General features: G+C 41.4%; 1 protein-coding gene across 6 annotated transcripts in view; it reads right to left on the bottom strand.

The window, feature by feature from the left end:
* BBS2 (Bardet-Biedl syndrome 2) overlaps positions 1-19,661 on the bottom strand; it is an 876,805-nt gene that overhangs the window by 619,686 nt on the left and 237,458 nt on the right. For 5 of the 6 annotated variants that reach the window (XM_033940623.1, XM_033940626.1, XM_033940622.1 and 2 more), the window contains one exon: positions 5,885-5,989. The exons of the other annotated variant lie outside the window; for it this stretch is intronic. In XM_033940623.1, the coding sequence (XP_033796514.1) occupies positions 5,885-5,989 (105 nt within the window). The remainder of the gene's footprint in view (positions 1-5,884; positions 5,990-19,661) is intronic. 6 annotated transcript variants of the gene reach the window in all.

Here is a 19,661-nt window from a genome sequence, read left to right as displayed (position 1 = left end):
ATGAGAGGGATTGGAGGAAATGCATAGAGAAACTTGTGCATCCAATCCAATAGGAAAGCATCCGCTTCTAGCCGTTAGGGAGAGTACTGCCTGGAGCAAAACTGGGGCAGCTTGTAGTTGAAGGGGTTGCAAATAAGTCTATCTGAGGAGTCCCCTACTGAGAGAAGAAACGATGCAGAACTGCAGAGTTGAGCGTCCACTTGTATGGCTGAAGAAACCTGCTGAGTTTTGTCTACAAGATAATTATTTTCTCCTTGAATGTATATTGCTTTCAAGAATATGTTGTGAGCATTCACCCAGGTCCAAATTTTTTGGGCCTCTTGACAAAGATGGAGAGAGCCCGTGCCACCTTGCTTATTTATGTAATATATTGTGACCTGATTATCCATGTGGATAAGAAGGAGGTGGTTGGTTACAATGTGCTGACAAGCTTTGAGAACATTGTAGATCACTTGGAGTTCCAACAGAATGATATGGCAAAGGCGATCCTGGTAGACCAGTGACCTTGAGTGCAAAGAACGTCCAAATGAGCCCCTCAAGAGTAGGTGGACGAGTCTGTTGTCAGAACCTTCTGATGTGGAGGTATGTGGAACAACAACCCTCTGGAGAGATTGGAAGAGTTCATCCACCACTGCAGAGATTGCCAAAGTGAAGGAGTGACGATAATGTGTAGAGACATTGGATCGAAAGCTTGAGACCACTGAGATGAAAAAGTCCATTGAGGCGTCCTGAGATGAAGTCTCGCAAATGGAGTAACATGCACCATGGAAGCCATGTGACCCAGTAGTAACATCATTTTCCTGGCTGAGAGTGATGGCAGGTGAGAAGTCTGAGTGCAAAGCTGAACCAAATTCTATAGTCATTGCTGAGGGAGAAACACTATGAGATGGTGTCTAGCAGAGTTCCAATAAATTGCAGATTCTGAGAGGGTTGAAGTTGGGATTTGAGAAAATTGTTTTCGAACCCCAACTGCTGAAGGAAGAGAATTGTTAAGTGAGTCACTGCAATCATCCCTTGAGAGGTTGAAACTTTGATCAGCCAATCGTCCAGATAGGGAAACACCTCAATACCCCTGCCACTAGCAACAGGCACTTGGTGAATACTCTGGGAGAAGATGCAAGTCCAAAGGGCAGGACCTTGTACTGATAATGGTGGTGTGCCACCTGAAATCTGACATCTGACAGTCGTTGCAATCTAGGAGGGAATATAATGTCACCAAGGATAACATCTGAAACTTTTCCTTACTAGAAATCTGTTGAGGCCCCTGAGGTCTAAGATCAGCTGCAGACATCCCCTCTTCTTTGAGATGAGAAAATACTGGGAGTAAAATCCCTTGTTTCTCTGCGCAGGTGGAACCTCCTCTATCGCATTGAGAAGAAGGAGGGACTGTATCTCCTGAAGAAGCAGGGACATCTGCTGAGGGTTGAAAGAAGACTCACTTGGCAGATGATCTGGAGGCATATTGATAAAATGAAGAGACTATCCCTCTCAGATGACTTTTAGTACCAGAGGTCTGTGGTTATCATCAGTTCCCAATGGGAATAATACCCCAATGTTTCTCATGATCAGTAAGCTTTTGTATGGCATTTTCAATAAAGTTCCAAACAGAACATCTCCCAAACAGGGAATGTTCGCTAATCTGTCCTGAGGATTGATGTCCATATCTGAGACTCATAGCCATGCAAGACGTCTCATTGCTACTGACAAAGCTGATGCACTGAAAAATAATTCAATGCATCATAAGCATATCTTGCCATGTATCTTCTAGCTAGAGCAAAGGTGCAAGAGATATAATAAATTCCTGCATATGTTGTGGAAGAATGTATCTATCAAAACAAGACAATTTCTTAACAAGGTGCTTTACATAGCAGGAAATGTAGAAATAATTTAGAATTCTATTTGCTAGTATGGAATTTTGGTACAGGTGACACCCAAATTTATCCATAGTGCATCCTTCATTCCTTGGTTGCATTGAGGCATAGACTTTTTCCATGGAGTAAAAATTTTTTAAGTCGATTCTACCACTAGGGACCGGTGCTGAAGCTGTGGTTTGTCAAAACCTGGAGAAGAAATTATTTTATAAAGAGAGTCCAGTTTTCTGGGAGCCACTGTAATGGTTAGGGGCATTTCCCAGTTCTTGTGAAGTCTGAGAAGTTCTTTAGGAGGCTCATCATAATCTAAGGCATCCAAGTATTCAGCACTTTAGGCAGAATTAGCTTCTAGCTTGACTGGTAACTCCTTGCCCAACTGGCAAATAAATGTGGTGAAAGAAAGTCTCTCAGTATGAGATTTAGCCCTTGGTGGAGACTTTTGTAGAGACTTTTCCAAGGTAGTATCATACGCCTCCATTGTAGACTCAGGTAAGTCTTCAGCTAAATCAGACTCTAAGTCAGAATCATAAAAGGGCTTTGATGTTGGAGGAATTCCTTTCTGAAGTAAAGGAAAAGGGGACACTGCTCATCTCTTTTCTATTCGAGCAGGACTTGAACTTAGTGATGAAACTTTACTTCCGCAATTCCCATTTAATTTTTTCCGGGCAAAGAATCTGGATTTATCTGGATACTTTAAAGATTACACAAGATTGTAGAAAATAATTCTTGTCTATGCGTGATGAAACTAAAAAGTAGGGAGCTTCCTACCTATTAGTATAGCCCTGCAAATATCTGATTCGATATTTGAGGATTAAGTACACCTTTTTTCTACCATCACAATTAAGAGCCTTTCTAGAACTTAAAAAGATGTATAAAGATTTATAGATTTACCTGGATAATTTGAACAAATGGGTCAGTCTAGAAGAGATATGCAGGCAGATTGATAGGCTTAAAAATGATAAATCCCCGGGACCGGATGGCATCCATCTGAGGGTAATCAAGGAACTGAAAGAGGCTATAGCTGAACTGTTTCAACTAATAGTCAATCTGTCGATCAAATCGGGAAGTATTCCGGAAGACTGGAAAGTGGCAAATGTTACGCCAATCTTCAACAAAGGTTCGAGGGGAGTTCCGGGAAACTACAGACCGGTGAGGCTGACCTCGGTACCGGGAAATATGGTAGAGGCGCTGATAAAGGACAGCATCATTGATCATCTTGAAGGAAATGATCTGATGAGGTCCAGCCAGCACGGCTTCAGTAAAGGAAGATCTTGCTTGATGAATTTTAGGAGTAAATGAGGCAGATAGACAAAGGTGACCCTATCGACATTGTATATCTGGATTTTCAGAAGGCGTTCGACAAGGTTCCGCATGAATACTATTTCAAAAAACTGGCTGGTGGATAGGAAACAGAGAGTGGGGGTAAATGGACAATACTCGGACTAGAAAAGCGTCACAAGTGGAGGGCTGCAGGGTTCGGTGCTTGGACCCTTGCTCTTCAAAATATTTATAAATGACCTGGAAATTGGTACGACGAGTGATGTGATTAAATTTGCAGATGATATGAAGTTATTCAGAGTAGTGAAGATGCAGGAGGATTGCAAAGACCTGCAACGTGATATAAACACACTGGAGAAATGGGCCATGACATGGCAAATGAGGTTTAACATGGATAAGTTTAAGGTGATGCATGTCGGTAACAAAAATCTTATACATGAATACAGGATGTCCGGTGCAGTACTTGGAGAGACCCCCCAGGAAAGAGACTTAGGAGTACTGGTCGACAAATCACTGAAGCCATCTGCGCAATGCGCAGCAGTGGCGAAAAGGGCGAACAGAATGCTGGAAATGATTAAGAAGGGGAACATGAATAGATCGAAGGTTATCATGCCGCTGTACCAGACCTTGGTACGCCCTCACCAGGAATACTGTGTCCAGCACTGGTCGCTGTACATGAACAAGGACACAGTACTACTCGAAAGGGTCCAGAGAAGAGCGACTAAAATGGTTAAAGGGCTGGAGGAGTTGCCATACAGTGAGAGATTAGAGAAACTGGTCTTCTTCTCCCTTAAAAGGAGACTGAGAGGGGACATGATCAAAACATTCAAGATAATGATAGGTTGTTCACCCTCTAAAGTTAAAAGGGAACAGATTCCGTACAAACATAAGGAAGTTCTTCACGCAGAGAGTGGTAAAAAACTGGAACACTCTTCTGGAGGCTGTTATAGGGGAAAACACCCTCCAGGGATTCAAGACAAAGTTAGACAAGTTCCTGCTGAACAAGGATGTACGCTGATAGAGCTAGTCTCAGTTAAGGCGCTGGTCTTTGACCAGAGAGCTGTCGCAGGAGCCGACTGCTGGGCATGATGGACCACTGGTCTGACCCAGCAGCGGCAATTCTTATGTACTTATGTTGATCATAGTCAGCTTTCTTTAATAAATATTTCTCCTGTAATCCATGAGTTTAATGGATCCCCCCTTGTTTAAATGGTAGTCTAAGAAAGGAAAATATTTGAATTCTTCTGTTAATAATTTTTCCTATTTTTAACAAGTTTACTTTTCTGTATTTCTGTAAGAAGTGTTTACTTGTATTGTTATTGCAAATTAATAAAAATAAAATATAAAAAATAAAAAGGCTTTGGTGAAGGAGTGCGTCAAGCAGATGAATTTTTGCGTCTAGCAAGGTGTCGATCCAATGACGAGAATGATGTCTGACGTGACACTCTTTTATGTTTGGAAGACCTTGAAGGAGAGCAATGTTTCCTTTTGGAAGCTCCTGAAGAGGAACGATGCTTACTAGATTTGGAGCGTCAAGATGAGGAGGAAGAATGACGATGAACTGGAACAAGGCCTCGATGGAGAACTGGACCTGTGATGGTGTGGTATACACTTAGGTGTGGAATGTCAATGCTTCTCTGGAGAGCCAGTGTCAGTACTGGGTGACTTAGTTGTCTTATGCTCAGGCTGGACCGGTACTGAGGGAATCAATATCAGAGTAAGGAGCTTGAACATATCACTCATTTGGAAAAGCGCATGGAGCTTTTCGAGGAATGAAAGCACCAGTACCTTTGGCCTTTCTGCCAGTACTATCGATGCCGCATCTTGCCTCGGAGAGGGTGACCTCAAAAAGGATGCACACCTCGATACAGGAGAGGCAACATGGAGAAGAGGTCGTCGCTTAGTCGGCATCGAGGAACTCGATGCAAGAGTGACCTGCAAGAGCTGTTAGGAAGCTGGCGGATTCTTAACTGGCATACCAGGCGGAGTGAGGTCTCCCGACGCCAGTGTCGATGTTGATGTCTGATGTCTTCTTCATTTCCATGCCAGTGTTGAACAATTAGTCTTACTGAAGTCTCCGGCTTTTGATGGAACGTTTCTGTAGGATAGAACACAGAGCATAAGGATCTACACGGTGTTCTGGGCAAAGGCACTGCAAACACCAACTATGGGGGTCAGTGATAGAAATTGCCTTTAGCACCTGCAGCACTTTTTAAAACCCGCTAATAGCTGGGACATTGACGGAAAAAGTGCCTCAGCCAAATTTAACTCAATGGCTGAGGAAAACGAAATGGCCTCACCAGCCAAAGCCCACAAGGAGAAAAGGAGGAAAAAGAGTTCTTTTACTCTTTTTTTTTTTAAAGAAAATATAAGTACTCTTAAAGAAAGTATAAAAATAGAAGAAAAAACGCGTGAGCAGAAAGGCAAATGGTAAAAAACTGAACGTGTAGAGACATGACTTCTTAGCTCCACGGAAAACTAAGAACTGAGGTACCATGAGCCTACATTGGGCAGGAAGGCACTTTTGCCATACACGGCAGTTCGCAAACTTTCTTAAGTTCTTAAAGTGACGATGCACTTTTAAAGCTCTCCGTACCAGTGCTCCATGGATGACGTCATCCACATGTGAGAATATGTTGCCTGCTTGCCTGGGATAATCTGCAATTCTCAAAAAAACACATTACATTGTATTTCTTTTCATTAATACTAGTTCTGATTATTGTCAATGTACTTACTTTAATCCTCCAGTAGCGCACTGCTCTGTCATACACACCAACAGTACCATTGGAAAGGGCATAACCAAATCGATTACCATTCATTGGACAAAGAGCTGTAATTGTCTAAAAAAATAAACATCATTTCAATCAAACCCAGGAGCCATAAACATACACAGGCTTTGGAGTTGGAGAACTTGAAGTTATTTTAATCTAATTTTGTTTTGTTGTTTCAGAGAAACATGAAACATCCAGATCCTTTCATTTGTAATATAATGGAAGCGTTTTGTGCAAATGATTTTATGCACAGAAATCCAGATCCTTTCATTTGTAATATAATTTGTCTACTCAGGAAATAAGTCTTGAGACTTGTGTAAAGTGACATAATGCACAATAATAAGAAAACTACATATTAATGGTGGGGTGTATATATACTTTTCTGTCAATAAATAGTACCGAGTTAGGTATATAAGTGGGCGACGTCATCTGATTGTGCCGATATGGAACTGCTCTCCCAGAGCTCATAACTAAGTGTAAAGATAATGCAATCTCTGTTTGTTGAACAAATGTAAAACAAAGTTCTCCCTTTAAAACTGTTCTGTTTTCCGATCCTGTTTTTGTTGTTTATTTTCATTTTTAAAATATTTTTTATTGAATTTTTAACATAAGAAATGTACATGATGTTGAAGATTTCCTGAAATTTACAGGTGTGATATGTGTCGCAGATGAGATGAAAACTACTAGACTTTGTAAATGAATCAAAACTGAATACTGTATATATATACTAGTGTTTAAGCCCATTACATTAATGGGTGCTAGAATAGATGTCTATCTGTCTTTCTCCTGCCCCCTGTCTCTTTCTTCCTTTATTTCTGTCTCTCTCCCTCCCTGTCTATCTTTCTTTATTTCTTTCTTTCTCCCTCCCGCTCTTATCTTTATTTCTTTCTTTCTTTCTATCGCTCTCCCTGCCCAGACCCTCACTAATATATGTGTGTGTGTCTGTCTTTATTTCTTTCTCTCTCTGTTTCCTTACCCGCTTTCTGTAATTTCTGTCTCTTTCTGTCCAGTGAGTTTGTAAGGTGTGTTTTACTTCTCCTGATGAAAACACACTAGCTGAAACACATCCTAGAGTTCAATAGTAACTGAGAGGGATATAATGGAAGCCTCTTGTGCAAATGATTTTATGCACAGAAATCATGGTTTTGACTACTGCCCAACTTGCCTGCAGATAAAAGTACTCACCCTGTTTTAACAATGCACTTCTGTCCATGGATAACAAAAGCAGGCCCAAGGCAGGGTAAGAGTGAGTCAAGGAAAAACTGACAAAAGTTTGTGTAATCAAAATTATGCACTTTGTTTCTACTGGAAAAGCTGCACACTATGCATAATTGTTCTGTGGGCAATCAAAGTAAAAGTCTTTATGAACTTTTGCTTTATTTGTGTAAATCTGTCTGGTAAAAGTATCCACGACATCTGCACCAGCAGTCTCAGTTTGCCCACCCGGACCCTGAGCATGCGCCGCGCTCCGCCCCTTAGCTACCCGGAAGTACCGGGCTTCACTCGCCTGCTCCCAGTAGGCCAAGAGAGAGGGCGGGAGTGGCTGCCGTGGTGATCTGGCCGACTCCCTGGTGACAGGAGCCGCGGCAGCATTTTTAAAGTGAAAAAATAACTTTGGCAAGGGAGCCAGCCAACTGGCAGTTCAAGTCGGAGCTTCGGTCTGGCCTGCTCCCTGCTCGCCTTGCCATATTGTATTTTTTTAGTTGAAAGACACGGCGGCGGCTCCTCTCATGATCCCCACCTGCGTCGGAAGTCTGACGCAGGCGGGGATCGTGAGAGGAGCCACCGCCGTGTCTTTCAATGAAAAAATACAATACGGCAAGGAGCAGCAGGGAGCAGGCCAGACCGAAAAACAGAACCCTAAGCTGTGCATGCGCACTCCTACCTGCGGGTCGCTACAGCTCACGGAAAACCGGCGCAAGCAGAGGGAGTGCGCATGCGTGGCTTAGAGATTTATTATATTAGATATATTCAAATTTATGAGCTCTAGTGAAAATGCCTGAGACCTTGTAATTAAAGATTAAGCTCACAGATTGGCATTTCTTGTCTAAATTGCTGTATTCGCACTTTAGCTGAGCTAAGAAAGTTCAAAAGTTTAACTTTGTGACTCTTAAGACATAGTCAAATTTATGTAACATTGTTCATAAGGTTCTCAGAGGAACAGGAAACTTGGGGTTTTTAAAGGGAGAATCTGTTCCTTATAGATTAGAATATACAATGCTAATTGGGAGGTCATACAGAAGTTAAAATGTGTCTGCAGGATGCCAGCCTTATACTGACATGATTGATGTCTGAAAAGGTCATAGATCAAAAGTGATTTAGAAAGAAAAAGTGAAACACTGCCACCTGCTTGGTTTAAAAACTTACATTACAATGGACTTAACAAGCAAGTAAACAGCAGTCCTACTCAGGTAATTACATCAATGGAGCCAGGTTGACCTATGGCGCATTTCGGAAAGAAATTAAGACTGTATTGTTTGATAGATTTATTTCCTAAACAGCAGTCATTCTAAATTCAATAATTTTATTGACTATTCTTGAGAAATATATTGTACTTTTACTATTTGTATTTTGTATTTCTCTGATTGTCCAGCTCTCTTCAATGTAAAACGCCTAGAAATCGTCTGACTGTGGCGGTATAGAAGAATAAAGTTATGTTATGTTATGTAAAATTAAGGATTTAAATGTAACATTGATGTAAGGCATTTTTGGAAAGGAAGTCGTGTGATCAACTGTGCCATTGTATTCTAAAGCATGATAATTATTACAAATGGTGTCACATAAGGTGTAAATGTGTTTGTCCTTGCTTTCTCCCTTTGAAGAGCACTGAAATTGTGATTGCCTATATGGGCTCTCCCCAGGCATAGTAGAACTATTAATAAACCTTATTTGCTCATTACATGGCTTTTCTCATATCTATTATTTGAATTCACAGAACGGAGTCTCTACCCCAGTCATATGGGAGAAAGAATCCATTCTAGCAATTCTTTTGGCCCCGATGTTAAAGTCTTCCAGCCTGGCTTGAACAATGAATAAATTAAAATCAACAAGGAAATTTTACAATTAAAATATTACTAACATACAAATCATAGATGCAATGAGGACTAAAGCATCTATGCTATCTAACCAAAGTATGTATGAAGTCATTTATTCAAAACCAGATATAAACACTCCCATTTAGACCAGAAACTAAAATTAAAATTTTATTATAAAGGAACATTAAAATTACAATTATATATTATACTCAATAATACCAGTTGCATAGTTTCTGTGATTAGGGTGAAGAAGTAATATTTGCCAGATTTTATTAGATTTAAAGCTTTTATTAGTAAGGGAATTGACTTTACATTCGCATTTATGAATCATCATAATCGTTGCCCAACAGAATGATGTGTTCAATGATTGAGCTGATTTAACATAGTAAAATAGTAGATGACGGCAGATATTTGGACTGCTGGCTTAATCAGATGTCTGAGCTAGCACGGTTTGAGTTATGCTATCAAACACATTCCTCCAGTTCAGAGGTCTGGGCATACCTGGCTTTATGGAGGGTGTTCTTGCGGTTGCCTCTAGTCTCTCGCCATGGGGAGGGGAGATAGGGGGGTGTTTGTTTGGGAAGGATGTGTGGTGTGCGCATGACTGTGTAATGCGTTTGTTGTGGCTGGTGTGGGTGATGTATCTTGTGTAGGGGATTATTCAGGATAGGTATTACGTTTCTATGATAACAAAAAATTTCTGGGGTCAAATAGGGTACATGGGCTATTCTAGTAGTTGATGTGTTTTGAGAGCGTGGATGGGAGATATCTGCTGCTCATTGTTTTTGATCTGTTTCTTATGGCATTTTTGTTTTTATTTAGTTTCTCGAATGTACACCACGTAACCTTTATGCCAGTACTGTGCTCACTGATGGTGCAGCTGCTTGTAATGTCTTGTTTTTACACTATCCCCAGCCGCTTGTATTTGTTTGCATCTGTATTTTCTAGTTCCATCTGTATTTCTTGTATGGCTTTTGTTGCCATGGTTGACCTCAATAAACATGATATATATATAAAAAAAAAAAAAAGATGATGGCAGATAAAGACCCGAATGGTCCATCCAGTCTGCCCAACCTGATTCAATTTAAATTTTTTGAATTTTTTTCTTCTTAGCTATTTCTGGGCAAGGATCCAAAGCTCTACCCGGTACTGTGTTTGGGTTCCAACTGCCAAAATCTCTGTTAAAACCTACTCCAGCCAGTTGGAAGGCTCAGGGAGTCTCCCAGCACCCGTTTTTAGTTTGTCTCTTTTTCTTTTTGCTTTATTTGAATCTCACTTTGGCCGACATCGTTGGACCCAGGAGCAGGCAGGGAGGCTTGCTGGCGTGGGAGCGCACTCCGCCCCTCCTCCGCACCCAATGGGACTACGCTGAACCAATAAAAGATTCAGCGCCTAACAGCACGCTGTCTAAGACGCTCATAGCACCTTTGTGAAGTGACCAAGAAGCGATCCACCCCACAACACTACCAAACATAAAACCAACCGAAAAACAGCAGCCAAACCACCAAAGACCCTTCTACCACCTTTCACCAACCAAAAAAAAAATTAAAATAAATTTAAAAAAAAAACCAACCCCAAAATGAAGCTAACCTCACGAGCTCAGCACTTCATACTGTTAATCCTTCTTTTAACCAGCGGGAAGACACCAGCAAATAGCCTCCTCCCTACACCCGCTACAGATATAAATAAATCTCTCTTCCAAAATAGGAGAGCATCAAGTGACAGAAACTCAAACCTACAATCTAACACTCTACACTCCATTACCACAGCATGGTGAAGACCAACACACACTAAGACTAAACCACCGGCACACCAAATCACTTATATATCCAAACACAACCCACAACTATCACACAGAGATAAGAACATAAGAAGTTGCCTCCACTGGGTCAGACCAGAGGTCCATCGCGCCCAGGGGTCCACTCCCGCGGCGGCCCATCAGGTCCATGACCTGTGAAGTGGTTTCTGACTATTCCTATAACCTACCTTTACTTCTATCTATACCTCTCAATCCCCTTTTCTTTTAGGAACCTATCTAGACCCTCCTTGAACCCCTGTAGCGTGCTCTGGCCTATCACAGCCTCCGGGAGCGCGTTCCATGTGTCCACCACCCTCTGAGTGAAAAAGAACTTCCTAGCATTTGTTCTAAACCTGTCCTTTTTCAATTTCTCCGAGTGCCCCCTTGTACTTGTGGCTCCCCACAGCCTGAAGAATTTGTCCCTGTCTACCTTCTCTATGCCCTTCATGATTTTGAAGGTTTCTATCATGTCTCCGCTTTTCCAGGGAGAATAGCCCCAGCATTTCCAATCTGTCAGTGTATGAGAAATTTTCCATACCTTTTATCAGCTTTGTAGCTCTTCTCTGGACTCCCTCAAGTACCGCCATGTCCTCTTTGAGGTACGGCGACCAGTACTCCAGATGTGGGTGCACCAGCGCCCGATACAGCGGCAAAATGACTTCCTTCGTCCTGGTCGTGATACCCTTTTTGATGATACCTAACATTCTGTTCGCTTTCTTTGAGGCTGTCGCACACTGTGCTGATGCTTTCAATGTTGTGTCCACCATCACCCCCAGGTCTCTTTCAAGTTTGCTCAACCCCAGCAACGAACCCCCCATTTTATAGTTGAACATCGGGTTCTTTTTCCCTACATGCATGACTTTGCATTTCTCAGTGTTAAAACTCATTTGCCATTTTCTTGCCCAGTCTTCCAATCTCGTTAAGTCCCTTTGCAGGTCTTCACAGTCTTCCTTGGTTCTAACCCTGCTGTAGAGTTTGGTGTCGTCCGCAAATTTAATGACCTCACAGTTCGACCCTGTCTCCAAGTTGTTAATAAATATATTGAACAGGAGCGGTCGCAGCACCGACCCCTGTGGGACTCCACTCATGACCCATTGCCATTCTGAGTAATGGCCCTTTACTCCAACCCTTTGTTTCCTGCCAGCCAGCCAGTGTTTGATCCATCGGTGGATATCTCCTTGCACCCCGTGGTTCCACAGCTTCTTAAGCAGCCGTTCGTAGGGTACCTTGTCGAAGGCTTTTTGGAAGTCAAGGTAAATGATGTCAATGGATTCCCCTTTATCCATCTGGCTGTTTATTCTCTCAAAGAAGTACAGCAAGTTCGTGAGGCATGATCTTCCCTTGCAGAAGCCGTGCTGGCTTGCCTTTAGCTGCCCATTGTTTTCTATGTGACCGCAGATGATGTCCTTAATCAGTGCTTCCATCATCTTTCCCGGAACCGAGGTCAAACTCACCGGCCTGTAGTTTCCCGGGTCACCCCTTGATCCTTTCTTGAAGAAGGGTGTGACATTTGCTATTTTCCAGTCCTCTGGGATCTCCCCTGTTTCTAAGGAAAGGTTACATATTTTGCGAAAAGTTTCTGCTATTTCGTTTCTCAGCTCTTTTAGTACCCTTAGGTGGATGCCGTAAGGACCTGGTGATTTGTCGCTCTTTAGTCTGTCTATCTGACGGAGGACTTCCTCCACACTCAAATGCGCCTACTTAAATATCAGAGCGCTAGGTCCAAAAACAGAGCTTATAAAAACCTGGATAACACAAGAAAACCTGGACTGTCTTTTCCTCACAGAAACCTGGCTAACCTCCGACTCAGACCCGAGAATAACTGAAGTCTGCCCACAAGGATACAAAATTACAGTGGTCTGCAGAGGGAAAAAAAAGAGGCAGAGGCCTAGCAATCTTAATCAAACAAGATCTAACCCTTAATATAATTGAGAAAACATCTAACCTGGACCTTTTAGCTTGCCAACTCTCAAGCACCACACTAAAAGACACACTAAACTGCATGCTCTGCTACATAGCGCCGGGAAACTGGTATCTAGCAAGAACTGAAGTAGAAGACTTCATATACCAAAACTCACTAATAACAACCTACAACCTACTCCTAGGAGACCTAAATCTACATCTAGGTGATCAATCATCCAAACAAGTACACAACTTTCTCTCATTTCTCAAAGCCTTATCCTTCCAAATGCTAAATCCACAAACAACTCATGAAAAAGGCCACCAACTTGATATTGCAGCCTTCATGACCCACCAACCATCTTTAACAGAAATTCATACATCTAACGGAACATAATCCAGATCCATCTGGTCAGACTACTACACCTACACTTTCAACATCAACTGGACCAAAAACAACAAAAAAACTATAACAAAACTCAAAAAAGTAACATACACCTCACGCAAACACATCGAACCCTCCATATTCTGGTCTAAAATAGATGAAATTATTCTAGAAAACAACCCCGAGGACTTCATCTTACATTGGGAAAGACTTTGCTCCAAAACCCTTGATGATTTAGCCCCACTGCAAACCAAATCCAGACCCAGCAGGAGATCAGATAAATGGTTCGACTCCGAACTGCTACAACTCAAAAGACAATGTAGACGACTAGAGAGAAAATGGAGAAAATTGAACTCGGATCATACAAAATCCGCCTGGAAAAAAATCAACAAACAATACAAATCACAATTAAAGGACAAGAGAAAAGCACACTATACTAACCTAATAGGCACTGAAACCCAAGACACCAAAAAACTATTCCAAATTCTAAAAACCCTAACCGACACCAAACTCTACCTGACCACTAACAATACTACCCCCCCCCCCTCAGCCACTCTATTAGCAGAACACTTCCAAAATAAAATTACCAATGCAAGAGCTACCCTCAATGACACCTCTACACATCCTAACGAATTCACAATTCTCCCCATAGATAGAGATTCTACTGCAGCAGATAGAATATGGTCTCAATTCCCCAACATACCATGGCCTAAATTCAACAAATACTACAAAAAATACAGCCATGCATCCTGTGACCTCAACTGTCCACCATATCTCCTAAAAACATCCAGCACAAAATTCCGCACTCTTCTTCTAAACTGGATACAAATCTCGCTAATAAATGGCCACTACCCTACCAACCTCAGCGAAATCATCATCACCCCGATCCTCAAAGACCCCAAAGGACCGATAGACCAAACAGCCAACTACAGACCCATTGCCTCTATTCCACTCTACGTCAAAATAATAGAAGGACTAGCTGCCAAATTCCTCTCCAATTACCTAGAAAACCATAACATATTCCATCCCACACAATCCAGCTTCAGAAACAACTTCAGCACGGAAACACTACTAGGATCTCTCTTAGACACAGCCAGACAACATCTCAGCACAGGAAAAAACTGATGCTTATACAACTAGACCTTACCGCTGCATTCGACTTGGTGGACCATAACATTCTACTACAAATCCTGGATACAATATGTATCACTGATAAAGTATACACATGGTTTGAAGGATTTCTTAAATCAAGAACCTATAGAGTAAAATCAGACAAACAAAAATCTGAACCTTGGTCAAACCCCTGCGGAGTTCCCCAAGGATCCCCTCTATCCCCGACTCTCTTCAATCTCTATACAGCCTCCCTCAGCTCTCACCTGGACAAACAAGGCATAACCTCCTACAGCTATGCCGATGACATTACCATTCTCATACCCTTCGATCAACCTGAACTCTCCATGATGAACACAATATACCAAACACTAAAATCAATAGCAACCTGGATGAAAGATCACAAACTGAAATTGAACCCAGATAAAACGAAATTCATCCTCCTAGAAAACAACAAAATACCAACCATAACCAACATTGAAATCAATGCAATCAACTACCCCATACAAACCACCCTAAAACTGCTAGGAATAACTCGACAGATGCTGCACCATGCAACCGCAAATCAATAAAACAATACAAAAGTCATTCTTAGTCATGAGAAACTTAAGACAAGTTCGGAAATTCTTCGAGAAAACTCAATTCCAGCTCATAGTTCAGTTCTTAATACTAGGCCTACTTGACTACTGTAATATCCTCTACCTCCCATGCCCTACAACCATAACAAAACAACTACAAACAATCCAAAACACAGCACTAAGACTCATCTACTCATTAAAGAAACATGATCACATTACAGAAGCATATCTCCAATTGCACTGGCTTCAGATCCCAGCAAGAATACAATTTAAATTCTACTGCCTACTATTTAAGACTTTATATGGAGACAGTCCAAACTACCTGAATAACCGCCTCATCCACAACACCGCAACCAGACATAGTAAAACTCACACCCCATTCTCATACCCCCAAATAACGAAGTCAAACGGAAAAAACTATATGATGGCCTCCTGGCCACTCAAGCAGCCAAACTAGACAACCAAATCGCCAATCTACTGACGGCATCCCTCGACTACAAGACTTTTAGAAAAGAAATAAAGACCATACTCTTCAAGAAAACTCTGAAAAAAGAAATAATACCACAAGTCTCAAACTCCACCTCTCACTAAAACCAACTACCCCAAACAAATAACCTTACCCATTTCTTACTCTTTTTTTTTTTTTTTTTGTAAGTTCTTGTTGTAATACATCTTGGATAATTCTTTTGTAATCCGCCTTGAACTGCAAGGTAATGGCGGAATAGAAATCCCTAGTGTAATGTAATGTAATGTAAACCCTCTCAGCCATTGAAGCCCTCTCCAGCCCATCCTCCCCCAAATGGCCATATACAGACACAGACCGTGCAAGTTTGCCCAGTACTGGCCTTAGTTCAATATTTAATATTATTTTCTGATTCTAGATCCTCTGTGTTCATCCCACGCTTCTTTGAACTCAGACACTGTTTTCCTCTCCAAAACCTCTCTCGGGAGCACATTCCAAGCATCTACCACCCTCTCCATTAAGTAGAATTTCCTAACATTGCTCTTGAATCTACCGCCCCTCAATCTCAAATTATATCCTCTGGTTTTACCATTTTCCTTTCTCTGGAAAAGATTTTGTTCAACGTTAATAACCTTCAAGTATTTGAATAAATCATATCTCCCCTTCTGGCGCAAGCTTCCTATCATTTTCGTCGCCCTCCTCTGGACCGTTTCAAGTCTTCTTACGTCCTTTGCCAGATACGATCTCCAAAACTTAACACAATACTCCAAGTGGGGCCTTACCAATGACCTGTACAAGAGCATCAACACCTTCTTCCTTCTACTGGCTACGCCTCTCTTTATACAGCCCAGCATCCTTCTGGCAGCAGCCACCACCTTGTCACACTGTTTTTTCGCCTTTAGATCTTCTGACACTATCACCCCAAGGTCCCTCTCCCCATCCGTGCATATCAGCTTCTCTCCTCCTAGCATATACGATTCCTTCCTATTATTAATCCCCAAATGCATTACTCTGCATTTTTTTGCATTGAATTTTAGTTGCCAGGCATTAGACCATTCCTCTAACTTTTGCAGATCCTTTTTCATATTTTCCACTCCCTCTTCGGTGTCTACTCTGTTACAAATCTTGGTATCATCTGCAAAAAGGCACACTTTTCCTTCTAACCCTTCAGCAATGTCACTCACAAACATATTGAACAGGATCGGCCTGAGCACAGAACCCTGAGGGACTCCACTACTCACCTTTCCTTCCTCCGAACGACTTCCATTAACCACCACCCTCTGGCGTCTGTCCAACAGCCAGTTTCTAACCCAGTTCACCATTTTGGGTCCTAACTTCAGCCCTTCAAGTTTGTTCAACAGCCTCCTATGAGGAACCGTATCAAAGGCTTTGCTGAAATCTAGCAAATGTCCTCGATCCAGCTCTCTAGTCACCCAATCAAAAAATTCAATCAGGTTCGTTTGGCACGATTTACCTTTTGAAAAGCCATGTTGCCTCGGATCCTGTAACTCATTAGATTCAAGGAAGTACACTATCATTTCTTTCAGCAACATTTCCATTATTTTTCCAACAACCAAAGTGAGGCTCATCGGCCTGTAGGTTCTTGCTTCATCCCTGTGACCACTTTTGTGAATAGAGACCACATCCGCTCTCCTCCAATCCCTAGGAACCACTCCCGTCTCCAGAGATTTGTTGAACACGTCTTTAATAGGACACGCCAGAACCTTTCTGAGCTCCCTTAGTATCTGGGATGGATCCCGTCTGGTCCCATCGCTTTGTCCACCTTCAGTTTTTCAAGTTGCTCATAAACACTCTCCTCCGTGAACAGCGCAGAATCTACTCCATTTTCTCGTGTAGCTTTGCCAGACAATCTCGGTCCTTCTTCAGGATTTTCTTCTGTGAACACAGAACAGAAGTATTTGTTTAGCACATTTGCTTTTTCTTCATCACTCTTCACATATCGGTTCCCAGCATCTTTTAGTTTAGCCAATTCCATTTTACATCTTCCTCCTTTCACTAATATATCTGAAAAAATTTTTGTTTCCCTTTTTTACATTGTTAGCCATTTGTTTTTCTGCCTGTGCTTTCGCCAGACATATCTCTCTCTTGACTTCTTTCAGTTTCACCCTGTAGTCATTTCTGCACTCCTCTTCTTGGTTTTTTTTATATTTTACAAACGCCAACTCTTTCGCCTTTATTTTCTCCGCCACTAGTTTGGAGAACCATATCGGCTTCCTTTTTCTCTTGTTTTCCTATGATTGAGTTGTTTTTGTTGTTTAGATGCATAAAGGGATTGTCAATCACCTGCATAAATTTTTTGAAGCTAAGAAGAAACTACTTCTAGAAAAATCACATATCTCCTCCAAGCAGAAAGTGACAACTCCTGTGCAGACCAGTCAAGAATCCTCCATGAAAAAACCATCAATCCAAAGGCACAGCATTCCTAAGAGTCCAATCACCCAAAAAGGAGAACCCCTGCAATATCATGACTCACAGCACAACCACTTCTAGAGCCCCTGCCTGAGGAGTTGCCAGTTGCATATCTCCAGTTAAAGTACTAATGAAATACGTACAAACAGATCAGTGCCAATACTTTTAGTTTATTAGTACTTCAAGTTTCAAGTTTATTGTGCACTTGATATACTGTCTATCAGGGTTATCTAAACGGATTACAGTAGAATCAATTTTAAAAACATATAATCAAAAAAGTTCTATTAAAATATACAAGGAATTCGCTTACTAAGACAGACAAATGTGAAGAAAAGAGGTGAGGGGGGGATGGAATACTAAAATAAAAATAAAGAGGGGAGTGGAGAACACAATTGGAAGGGGGATGATTTTTTTTTGTAAAAGGTATTATCACTTGTCAGTCATCGGAAACAAAAGCTAAAGACGTCTTTAAATAGGAAGGTTTTTAATTTAATTTTAATTTGATTAGTGAGGGTTATAACCTGAGATCAAAGGACAGCGCGATCCATAGCGATGGAGCCATAACAGAAAAGATTGTTTCCGAGTAGTTTCATAAACAATATCCTGAATTGATGGGATCACTAGTAAGTTCTGAGTCTTAGATCTCAGCATTCTTGAGGACTGGTAGGGGATGAGAATTCTGTTGATAAAGGCGGGGGTGTTTGCAATAAGAATTTTGAAGGTGAGGAGGAGAATTTTGTATGTTATCCGGTGTGTAACAAACAGCCAATGAGCATAGAATAGCCTTACTGGGTCAGACCAATGGTCTATCAAGCCCATTAGCCCATTCTCACAGTGGTCAATCCAGGTCACTAGTACCTGGCCAAAACCCAAGGACTAGCAATATTCCATGTTACCAATACAGGGCAAGCAGTGGCTTCCCCCATGCTTTTCTCAATAACAGACTATGGACTTTTCCTCCAGGAATTGTCCAAATTTTTCTTAAAACCAGCTATGCAATCCGCTCTTTCCACATCCTCGGCAATGCGTTCCAGAGCTTAACTATTCTCTGAGTGAAAAAATATTTCCTCCTATTGATTTTAAAAGTATTTCCCTGTAACTTCATCGAGTGTCCCCTAGTCTTTGTAATTTTTAATAGAGTGAAAAATCGATCCACTTGTACCCGTTCTACTCCACTCAGGATTTTGTAGACTTCAATCATATCTCCCCTCAGCTGTCTCTTTTCCAAGCTGAAGAGCCCTAACCATTTTAGTCTTTCCTCATATGAGAGGAGTTCTATCCCCTTTACCATCTTGGTCGCTCTTCTTTGAACCTTTTCTAGCACAACTATATCTTTCTTGAGATAAGGAGACCAGAATTGAACACAATACTCCAGATGAGGTCGCACCATGGAGCAATAACATTCTTAGTCTTGTTATCATCTTTTTAAAAAAAATTCCTAGCATCCTGTTTGCTTTTTTGGCCACCGCCGCACATTGGGCGAAAGGTTTCATCGTATTGTCTACGATGACACCCAGATCCTTTTCTTGGGCACTAATCCCCAAGGTGGATCCTGGCATCCGGTAACTGTGATTCAGATTATTCTTCCCAATATGCATCACTTTGCTTTTGTCCACATTAAATTTCATCTGCCATTTGGATGCCCAGTCTTCCAATTTCCTAAGATCCATCTGTAAGTTTTCACAATCCGCATGCGTTTTAACAACTTTGAACAGTTTAGTGTCATCTGCAAATTTAATCACCTCACTCGTCGTTCCAATTTCCAGATCATTTATAAATAAGTTAAATATCACCGGTCCCAATACAGACCCCTGCGGCACTCCACTGTTTACTCTCCTCTATTGAGAAAAATGACCATTTAACCCTATCCTCTGTTTTCTATCAGATAACCAATTCCTTTTTTGTGTGTGTTCAATCATTTTTATTGATATTTGCATATTTATAACAACCAGTAATTGATCAGTAAGCTAGCAATTGTATAATAAGCAGTGTTGCATAATGTCAATCACTACAACTTAATAGAACTTAAATAGGAAACATCCT

Source organism: Geotrypetes seraphini, chromosome 4, assembly GCF_902459505.1.
Source record: "Geotrypetes seraphini chromosome 4, aGeoSer1.1, whole genome shotgun sequence".
In the NCBI taxonomy this organism is placed as follows: domain Eukaryota; kingdom Metazoa; phylum Chordata; class Amphibia; order Gymnophiona; family Dermophiidae; genus Geotrypetes; species Geotrypetes seraphini.
Note: the sequence above shows the minus strand (reverse complement) of the source record. Positions and strands in the feature narration are given on the sequence as shown.